General features: G+C 41.9%; 1 protein-coding gene across 1 annotated transcript; it reads left to right on the top strand.

Annotated features, from left to right (window-relative positions):
* The first annotated feature begins 572 nt into the window (after positions 1–572).
* LOC108571199 (kinesin-like protein KIF20A) lies at positions 573–4,491 on the top strand. The gene is made up of 2 exons (XM_017933195.1): positions 573–3,725; positions 4,309–4,491. The coding sequence occupies exons 1-2, from the start codon at positions 573–575 to the stop codon at positions 4,489–4,491; spliced, it is 3,336 nt and encodes a 1,111-aa protein (XP_017788684.1).
* The last annotated feature ends 6,479 nt before the right edge of the window (positions 4,492–10,970 follow it).

Raw genomic sequence — 10,970 nt, 5'->3', positions numbered from 1 at the left:
TTCAAAATCATATTCAATTTTTTAATGCAGAGTTATAGGGTCCTAGATAAAAAGAATTGAACATGAGCTTGAAAGAATCTAAGCTCGTCATCTTGAAATTCCCTCGAAACCTTGGCTTCCATGAGAAAAAATGTTTTTAAAATTTATTTTAACCCTGTATACACGAATTGACGTCGTTAGTGTAGAATAAAATCTTACAAAATGTTGCAAACTTCACAGAAAAGTTCGACTATCGCGAGTAGGTTTCACCCTTCTTCGACTCGTTCAGTAAACCTAAATATTAAAATGGTGAAGTTTCTTCAGTGCACGTTTAAAATTAAGATTACCTCAATTACTCTGAAGAAATATTCCACGAAGCCCTCGTGTTAATACCTAAAAAACAATTTACAATACCGGGGAATTTCAGCGTTACGTTCACACGTACCTGATCGTCCGAGGTGACGTATTGCATAACCTATTATGCAAGCATTTACAGAATCAAAGTGAATCAAGATTAATCAAGTACATACTTGGTGTATCTATACAATTTTCTACACTTTCAACATTTCTATACTTCCGTTCTTCTTTAGAACATGCTCTCCACAAGCTTCTCTTCCCCAAATTCTCCAAAGAGCGACGAAAGTGCGATATCCCGTCACACATCGTCGCACTACACACCAATGGCGAACGTGTACCTTAGAATAAGGCCAAACACCGTAGAACCTAAGGAACAAATTTACACCGTAACAAACGCGACGACTCTTCTCGTAAAAAAGAACGAGAACCCGGACAAGAGGTTCACATTCACCAAGATTTTTCACTCAGACTCCTCTCAAGAGGAGTTATTCCATCACGCTGTAAGGCAGCAGGTGATTAATTTCCTTTACGGCGAAAGTTCGACGGTTTTGACCTACGGGCCGTCTAATTCCGGGAAAACGTACACGATGTACGGGACACCAGACTCGCCTGGTATCGTTCCCCGCGCCTTAGACCTTCTCTTCTCCGTGATAAACTGCACCTTGGTACCTTGGTACAAGCTCACAGACGACAATCGTATCGTGGCTCTAGGCGAGCACAAACGCACCGCGGAGATCCGAAATAAAGAGGCAGAATTTTCCTGTCTCTCCTCCGTCTGGATATCGATCGCCGAAGTCTACAACGACAACGTCTACGATCTACTGATCCTCGACGATGCACAGAGGCGTCCGTTGAAGATGACCACGCACAAAGACGGCTCGACTCGCGTGAACAGTTTGAGATCCGTGCACGTCACCGCAGCTCTTGAGGTCTTCCAGTTGCTGGTCTCTGCCCGGTCGAGGATGTCCGTGGCCTCGACAGCAGCGAACGCCTCGAGTTCACGGTCTCACACCTTCCTCACGGCGAAACTTCTCAGATACGAAAAGGAGAGTGTCCCTGACGAGGTGCAACTGAGCACGTTGACGTTCTGCGACGTGGCTGCTTCCAGACGTTTGAAGAGGGACGAAGAACCAGGTGTCAGGTTGATGGAATCTCGCAGTATAAACAAGAGCCTGTTTGTGCTCGGTAGATGTTTGAAGGCAGTCAACGATAGCCATTCTTCTACTGGTGACGACGTTATTGGACCGTTTCGCGAGTCGAAGCTGACGAGGATCCTTCAGAAGCCTCTGACGGGACAGCAGAAAGTGAGCTTCGTCGTGACTATCGACACCACGGCTGAATCTTTCCCGGAAACTTTGAGCGTTCTGAACGTCTCAGCTGTTGCTAGGAGGTTGGGACGAAACGTGACTTCTCTGTTAACTTCTACTGCATCAGGTCCAGAAAATTGTGCAACTGTCGACTTTGAGGAGCCTGGAAGACCTGTTCTTCGGGAAAGTATTGAGTCAACGGTGGAATTTGAAGCTGCGAGGGGAAAGATTGCGAAGGAGACTCAGACAGAAGGTACTTTTGTCGATTACGACGAATTGCGAGAGATGAACGTGCAATTGATGAAAGATCTGGAGACTTCGGAATGCCGTCGTTTGTATGGAGAACTGGAGATAAGACGGGAGATGGCGGACCAGTATTCGATAGCCATCGAAGGGCTGGAGAACTCTTGGAAGAAGCGTGTGCAGGACGTCGAAGACGAAGGACGAGATTTGTTGAAGTGGTCGGTGAAGCAGGTGGAGACGTTTTACAAGGAGCGTATAGACAGCATCGTGTGCAACAAGAAACGCAAGAGGAACGAGAATTCCGATGGAATTCGATCGATCTACGAGGAGCTCGAAACTGAGAACTCGATGATCACGTCGAAAGTGGTTGTTCTGAGGGAAACTGTAGAAAACCTGAGAACTGAGAACAAGCTGCTCTGCACAGAGAAGAATGAGTGCAATTTCGAGCTGACTTTGGTGAAAGAGAAACTGAGGGATTTTCACGATTCCTTGCGAATATGCTTTCCCGAGTTATCCTCGAGGAAGCAGGACGACACGAGTAACTCCGGTCGCTTGATTCGTGAGCTGAAACGTGTGTTCGACGAGAAAACAAGGAACGTGGAAGTTTTAGAGAGGGAGCTGTGTCAGGCTAGAAGCAATTGCGTGAAGACTGCCTTGAAATCCATGGAAATGGAGAAAGAATTTGGCGATACGAAGAGTAGATTGAAAGATTTCGAGGATGAAGCTGCGGAAAATAAGAATTTCGTCTGTACCTTGCAAGATCAGGTGAAATTACTCAAGGAGGAGCTAGCTAAAATAGCGAAGTGTAAGGTCGACTATGCTAGACCGAAGTATTCACTTTGCAACGATGATTTCTTCTACGACGACTGCATAGACGACGCGGAATTGGTGACCCAAGCTCACGTGGACATTAAAGCCGAGCACTGTTTCAATTACGACAGTAAAAAGGTGTCTTTGAACAGTACCGATGCAGGCATCGACTGCTGCACCTTCAGATCCAGCGACAGTGGAAACATGAAGGAGGATTCTGGCATCGATTTCAGCAGCAGAAGTCAGAAATCGATCAGTCTGAACGATTGTAACAGTGACGCTTGTAAAATAGAGGACAAAGATAAGGGAAAAACGAGAACACTGACTGAAACGAACCAGCCAGTCAACAGAAAAGTCGAGAACGTGAAACGACTGGAAGATTCTCTGGAGAAGTGTGTCCACATCGAGGACCAATTGTCCCTGTTCGATCTTCGTTACAAGAAGATGAAGAGATCGTTCGCGAAGTGCAAAGCTGAGCACGTTTCTCAAATCGACACGCTGGAGAAGGAACTGTTGATGAAAGCTTGGGAAGTGAACGAGGCGGACAAGAGAGGATCGATGGAAGGTGATCTTTTCAGTAAGGAACTGGAGATCGTTTTCGAAAAGTCTGAAGAAGAGAAGAAGAATTATCAACAACGGTTGCAGGAACATTTGGAGGCTCAGTCGAAGTTGGAGATGAAATTACAGCGACTCTCGAGGGAGATTCGAAACAGGGACGACGAGCTGGTGTCTTTGAGAGTGGATATTAGAAACGATAGTGAAAACGTGGAATTTTTCGGCGAGGAAATTGTCCGATCGAACGAGACTGTGAATGAAAAGCTGGCGTACTCTGAGGACGAAGAAACGTGTAACGAAGAGATTCAGGATCCTCAGTTGCAATTAACGTCGTCGTTGAATCAGGTTCACGAGCAAACGGAGGAGAAAGGAGAGGAGTTTTGCAAGTTAAAATTGCAGTTGTTTGAGAACGAATTGGAGACAGACTTGATAAGAAAGCATCGAAATGATTTGATAAAGAAGTACGAGTGTATGGTACAGCAGCTGCGAGTTGAGATTGGGAAGAAGAAGGAACGAGTGATAAAGTTGCAAAAATTACTGTTTTCGAATGTCACGAGGAAGTGTCGAAAATTTTCGCACAGGAAACGCGAGAAATCTGTGCCTTCTCAAATACAGAAACCGATGTCCTCTCTCGATGAGAAATCGTCTTCGACAGTTTCTGGATGGTCGATTGTCAAGTCGTCTTCGTCACATTCTGGGTGGTCGATTGTCGAATCGTCTTTGAATTCGGAATGTTCGATTAAGAATGGAGAATTGGATACGAATAGCACGTGCAAAACTGAAGAGTCATGTGCAGTACGTTTGTAAATTAACAAATTTTCTTTAAAACATATTTACACACACTCATATCCGTGAATTTAATTTCCAAATTTCATTATAGCCACATTGGAGACAATTGAAAAAATCGAAAATTTAGGTGATTTAATTAACCCTTTCGTGATATTCGCTAGATAAATCACAAATTAAAAGAAAATACTTTAGTCACGAAAGGGGTGAAATGAGAAGAACTTAGTAGATTCTTATAAACACATTAATCCTTCTTTTTTAAACTCTTTAGATAGAGAAGAATTCGGTCATGTGTCAGACTAAAAGCGACGCCTTCGACTGCTTTGACATTTGCGAATCAATTGGCTCGAAGAATGCTCCAAGACAGGAAAGAATGTCTGGTTGGATGAAAGTTCGAAAAAGCAATGCGAAAATGGATCTTCTATATCAAGTGAATGGTCCTCGTTTAAAATGATTTTTTGAGACACGATAATTCTTCGTGCAATTGAAATGTCTGTAGATACTACGTATGAGTTACAGTGAGTTACAGAAGCACATATGTACTTCGTCAGTCTTCGATTTTAAACTTTACGTAGCTTCTTTATTGTCGTATTGTACAATTGACTTGCTTTTACTTAATAAATTTGCAATTTGGGAATAGGAGTTTTCTCCATCTTGCATCTTTCAGCTTAACTGTGTGTTATTTTGGACAGGATTCTGAGACAACTCATATGATATGATTCTTAGACTCAAACTTTTATTTTATTATTTTTCAGTAAACTTCGTACCAAGGGAAGCTTGATTCACAAATATATGTTAAAAAAAGCTTAGTGTTTAATAATTATTAATCATTTCAAATCAACAAATTACTATGGCTCCATATATCTGTGTAATCACGTGTTTAAAGTGGTACACCAAGGCATTCAAAAATAAGCAAAATTTTGTGAATTTTTTCATAGGTAACTATCAGTCAAAAAATTTCAATTTTTTCACAGAATATAAACACGACTTTCACCTTTCTTCTCAAATTTTTTCAAAGTAAACATCTTACATTTACATCCTCTAAAAAAATTGAAACTTTTAATTTAACAGATACCTGTAGAAACAGTTTTTCTTCGCGACACGTTCACACAATCACTTACCCTTCTTCCAGCGTTTACTTTTCAGATAATTCTGTTTTATATCAGGCGTGTGTTAAATAAAGGATATAAAAGAAAAAGATACAATCGGTGTTGTTCCCTTTTTCCCGACTCGCGGGTCGAATTAGACAGAAGGAAAGAGGAGCATCAAGCTGTAACCGAGTTATCGACTCGCAGTATTATCGGTGTATCGGTCGTTCCCCCGAGACGAGATCTTGTGTAATGGCAAAACGTGGTTCCGACGTTCGTTACAATAAGCTCGCCGCCCCCGAAGAGCAGGAGAAACCTGTTTAGTTGGCTCGTACAAGGGCGGACCCTGGTCCGGATTTTATTGGCAATATGCTATAATTTCCGACATTAGATGCCGCTGACGCTTTCTGGCTCTCATTATACCCCGGCTGCGTGTTCCTATATGTGATCTTTTCGCGAAAACGTCGCCAGCCCCCGACCTTCTCTGGATTCTGATATATGAAATTATGACGAGGGACATTCGAATAGAAGTGTAAGTCCTTTCTCTGCGATCGCTCAGCCTCTCTCTGATGCTATTACCGGGGATATCTCGTAATGGGGAAGATCAGATAAATGAAATGAAACGCGAGAATACATTATTTCAATGTTACCAAGTCGTGCTAGCAAGAGGAAATTAGTGGTATGATTTTTATGACCGCGTACGATCGATTGGAACATGTTCTGCGATATGTAGACAGAGATTAGTTTTATGACGACCGGATGAAATAGTTGGAAATGTTTTTCTTTGGAGGCTTTTGGGATTGGGAGTCATTCGGTTGGAGCTTATTGGCAAAAATATTAGGAACAGTTCTGTTTGTTTGGCAAAATTTGTATAATTGGAAAAGTACATTTTTGGGGCAAATTTCTTTGGGCAGATATTTGGAAACGTTTGTGATTTAATAAAAATTTTTGATGTTCCAAGACACTCTGTTATCGCTTATTGGCAAAAATATTAAAAACAGTTCTGCTTATTTAGTAAAATTTGTAAAATTGAAAAAATACATTTTTGGGGCAACTTTCTACCTTCTCTGAAATTTTGAGATATTTGGAAATGATTTATTACAAATTCTTTATATTCCAAGAGACTCGATTATCGCTCGCTAGCAAAAATATTAGTACAACCCACTAAATGTCTGTGAAATTCCCAAATTAGCTTTAAAAAGTGTTTGCCAAATTTCTTCCACCTCCAAGGTTAATAAAAAGGAAATTTTTCTGTTTCAGATGCTGCTCTATGTAGGTACATATCGACAAGGTATTTCACGAGATTTACAATATTTTTCCTACCGACATATCTCGTTCGTTATTTTCGTACGAACTATCTGTACATCTGGTGGAATAAAAATTTGAAATTTTTACTACACCAGATCGCGATAACCATTTTCTGGTTCGCCGTGCTACCGCTGATTTCCTTGGTAAATGTACCGCGAACTTTCCCCTTTCAATTGGCAATAAGGTTTGATCGTCGCGGGAAATATCATCCAATTTCCTTTCTCTGTCGACCGGGCCACATTGCCACTGTCCGCTTGTCCCTTAACCACACCGTCAGCTACCCTCTTACATTTCCACTTTTGCCTTTGTTTCCCGTTATACACCAACTTAGAGTAATTAATGAAATACTATTAAATCAAAGTTCTTGCGTGAAAAGTGAAGGAAAAAGTACGAATTGTTGATATATTATTTAAACAAATGGATTTTTCTGAAAACTAACTGTGCAGGTGAATTCGTCATTAAGAGATACACAATTTCTACGTTTAAACTATTGCTCTGTCTCTAATAATTTCCGAGATATTCCAGCAAACATATTTTTACACCCTCACTTTCAGGGTAATTTTCTCCAGGAATGAAAATGATTGATTGTCGATAAAAAAAAATACGTGTTAAATATTTTTTCGAGTACTACGTCATACGTAAATTTGATCAAAATCGGTGAGTTGGGGATGTTCCCTTGCCTCGTTAGATAACTTTGTTGTGCAATCGATGAAAAGTGGGTCAAATATTTTTCTCGAAACACGAATGTTAAGTAACTACCTGTAAAATGGGGTAAAAAGGTGTTCAATAAGTGAAAAGACAATGAATTTATGTAGCACACGCGGCAGTTCGTTGGTGAAACGGGCAATCGGGCCTCGTAATTGGGAAGAAGGGGAGAAAGTCATTCGGGGTAAAGTTTCCTCAAGACATTAGTTTATAATTCGGCAATCCCGGATCAGTATTTGTCACGATTAGCCGATCCTTCCTCTCGTCTTCCTTCTTCATTTGAAGTATCTGATCCCGGCCGTGGATTTCATCCCTTTCTTCACCCCTTCTTCCCAAGTTCCGCGTGAATTTTCATTAATTTTGCCGATTCTGCCGAACTATTGTCGTAGTTACGCACAATTTCAACGCGACAATGCCCCAGCTTTTCCCTGGATTGACACGAATGAAAGGGGTGAAACTAGGAGAAAGAGAAACTGACGTGTAAGGAGTTCTAGCTGGGTGGGAAAGGGTAAGATATTTCTGGAGTTCGAGGCAACGCACCAGCACAGATTCCACGATATTTCTCGTATCATTCGCTTCTTGAGTTAGATCAATCACGTTTCATTTTCAGCCCCCTCTCGAACACTAGAAAGAGCTTCACCTAAATTCTGCCTCGGTTTGAAACATTGAAAATCGTTGATTTTAACCAATATTACAGTTAATAATAATCTCCTTTCCTCTCGAAGATGAGAAGCTTTGGTTCGAAAGATTTAGGATCATTCAATGATAAAGGTATCGTCAGAAACGAACGAACGCGTTCGAATGGACTTCAGACACTTGACAAAACACCTGCTAAGTTTTCGACTGTGTTTCCAAGCTTGTCGCGACTCTTAACTTGCAATTAACCTTATTAACCACGTTTCGTTTCGAACAGTTCAGCTTCGAGCTTCGTTCAGTTGCTCCCGGGTTACCTGCAACGCTGCGTGAAATTCGGAGGGTTGGTCGGAGACGGAGGAAACGCGCGAAAGATGCAGAAAAAAACGGGGAAAGAGGGTTGATCAAAAAGGTGGAGAAGCGACAGAAGAGAAACGGGAAGGTAGCGGTGAACAATAAGCAATAATAGGTAATGCAGTTCAAACGTTGAGGCTGGCAATACTCCGAAGGCAACGGGGTGGTTACAATGCCGGGAAATGCAAGGCAGGCATTTTCTGCGAAACGCGGCGAGAGGAGAACGCGGAGACAATTGTACAATACAGGACGTTCAGGTAGTCCATTGCATATTTGCTTTTACGCAATTCTACACGCGCGCAGCTCGCGCGATATTACGCAATCACTATTTATCCGCCTTGTGCTATAGTCCTTGTTGATGAGTTCCGCTGTATTTAATCCGCTCGATTTGCTGTATCATTTTGCACCGATGAGAACGCCAGAAACTTAAGCGTGAAAAAGCCGTCGATGCTGGCGTTTTTCACGAAACACGGTGACTTCCCCGAATCGGCAGATATAGTCTGCGCATATGAAATGTTAGAGACGTGTGTTGGTGCACAGTTCGCTGAATTTGTGCGGTACGATTTTCCTTTTGTCTGAATGGAATTGGTTAGGCGAACTTGGCTGTTCGATAATAAGACTATACGCCGTGAGATGTCGGTAAGGTAGGAAGGAGTGGGGGTAACTGTTGGCCTTGAATGCTGCAACATCGAGCCAGGCTATATAGTTTCGTTTTGCTTCGCCGTTTAAATTGCGTGCACGGTTTGTTTTAAGTGAAATACGTGAATTGTTGGTTCCTTCACTGTTAACCACTAATTATTGTTCTTGTGGAAAAATATCACAGATTTATTTAAATATTGTCAATCCACTGTGCTTTACGTACATTAAAAAATCATTTAAAGTATGGCAAATAAATTACAAGCTTCCATTTGCGGAAGGAATGAACTTGAATATGAGAATCACTTAAAATTGAACGAAAAATAATAATTAAGTTGCAAAAGAGCCTAAGTAGTACACAGTATACAGTTTCCCGGTTCTTCTTCCTTGCTATATTTCGTTCGACACCCGGGTAAAGAAAATTCGAGCGGCAAGGGGCTGCCCGAGAAATATGTGCTTTCAGGAGGCTACGATTTATGTCTAAATTTATTCACCAAAAACAAACGCATCAGATTCGGTCCGGTGGCCTGAAGCGACCACGGCGGTGTGTGTTCCCTCGGCGCAACTTACTACAATTTTATTCGTTTTTACATATGGCTGGTCTCGCGATAAGAAAATGCCCATGATATTTCACGTTTTTATACGCGGCCGCTATTGCCTTGAGGTGTTGGCTGGCCTTGCGCTCCCTCGCTATAGAAACGTTACGTGGTCTGGCTAGCGCCTGATATGCGAAATAAGTAGCCCCGGGCCATTAGAAGCCCGTAACCTCGTTAACTCGATACCGTAATCCTGAAACTCGTCCACGAAGATGGCCCTTTCTCTTCCACGACTCCCTTCAATTCCGCTGTATTTTTTTTCCCCGGAGAAGTTGTTCCTTGGAGAGAAATGTCCATTTATCGAAGGACCACGCTGTTTATGGCACATCAATGTCTCCGGGCCTCGCTCTTCCTATCTCTCGATACGTTCCAACGTCTTTGATGGAACGATACTTCCACGTTTCACCTCTCACGAATGAGAAACTCGACGTGAATAGGAATGTGTCGGTGCACTCTTCGAGAACTTTGGAAAAGATTTCTTTGTAAGTTTGAGTTCGGTTTCACATTGGAAACGTAGCAACGAAGGGACACATTCTGGAGCACTATAATCACAGGTTTTATAGGACTCATTTTTTATAGGATTACCTTGTTAACACTTTCTCGTTTCTCACAATTATCAGTATTAAAGAATCAGATTAAGAATCTTTTAATCAAAGATTAGCTCTCACACTGTCGTTATCATAATTATGCAAATAGGCTAAGACACAATTTTTCAAATTTTCCAATAGTATTTAAAAGTGATTGAAAATTGAGGTAACTGAGGATAAGTGACATATTCAGTATTCTGAAGATGTGTTCAATCTTCTCTATGGGCATTGCAACTATGCCGCTCCCTTTCATCGGAATCGGTCTCGATTTCGCAATGCACGTAATACGAAGGCCCGTATAAAAGGTTACAAGTCTAAACAGAAATCGCGCTCTCAATTCGTACACGTGCGCGTGTAACAAGACGGCACGATAGGAGGTTCGAGTGGCTATTGAGATGCTCGATTCTCGAGCTACCCTGACAGAAGAGCAGTACCTACCAGATATTGGAGGCAATGAGGCGGGCTACTTTTAACAAGACGACTTCTCCCATCGTTCTCTCCACTTCACCGATCCCCCTGTTCGATACCAAACGATGCGCTCGTTGTTATGATGGAATCCCATAAAATTACGAGCACCGCGACGAACCTATTGATCCTGACCCCCTAACGAGCCGCAGCATGGGATCTGCCACGAGAGGATCTGTGAATCGTCTTTTTTGCGGATGAATCTTTTTTCAATCGAGCCGTACCGCACGTTCACGTGTACGAGCCAGCTACCAGCCTTCTATCTAGTCACTTGTTAATTCGCTATACCACGATGATATCGTACTTTTTGTAAACGATGATTCTTTTCTATGGATGATCTGTAGACGCGTTTCTCGGGAAGTTTGAGAATTTTTTTCGTAGGTAATTAGTGAATGGAAAGTTTTAGGTTTTTCGGAGGATGTAAATGTGACTTTCAGCTGGTTTTTGCAATTTCTTCAAAGTGGAAATGTTGCAAAATGGAGGAGTTATTCGGTAATTGCAAAACCTGTTACGGTGGAATATATATTTCTGCGCTAGGAAGGATTGGAACGTCTGTAATTA

This window comes from Habropoda laboriosa, unplaced genomic scaffold (genome assembly GCF_001263275.1).
Source record: "Habropoda laboriosa isolate 0110345459 unplaced genomic scaffold, ASM126327v1 scaffold120, whole genome shotgun sequence".
Lineage (NCBI taxonomy): Eukaryota > Metazoa > Arthropoda > Insecta > Hymenoptera > Apidae > Habropoda > Habropoda laboriosa.
This window is presented reverse-complemented; position numbering and strand designations above follow the sequence as displayed.

Excerpts from the sequence above, each read along its gene's own strand:
- LOC108571199 (XM_017933195.1), top strand. The coding sequence starts at position 573 with ATGCTCTCCACAAGCTTCTCTTCCCCAAATTCTCCAAAGAGCGACGAA. Across the intron at positions 3,726-4,308 it reads TAAAGAAGTACGAGTGTATG|ATAGAGAAGAATTCGGTCAT; the intron begins GTACAGCAGCTG and ends TAAACTCTTTAG.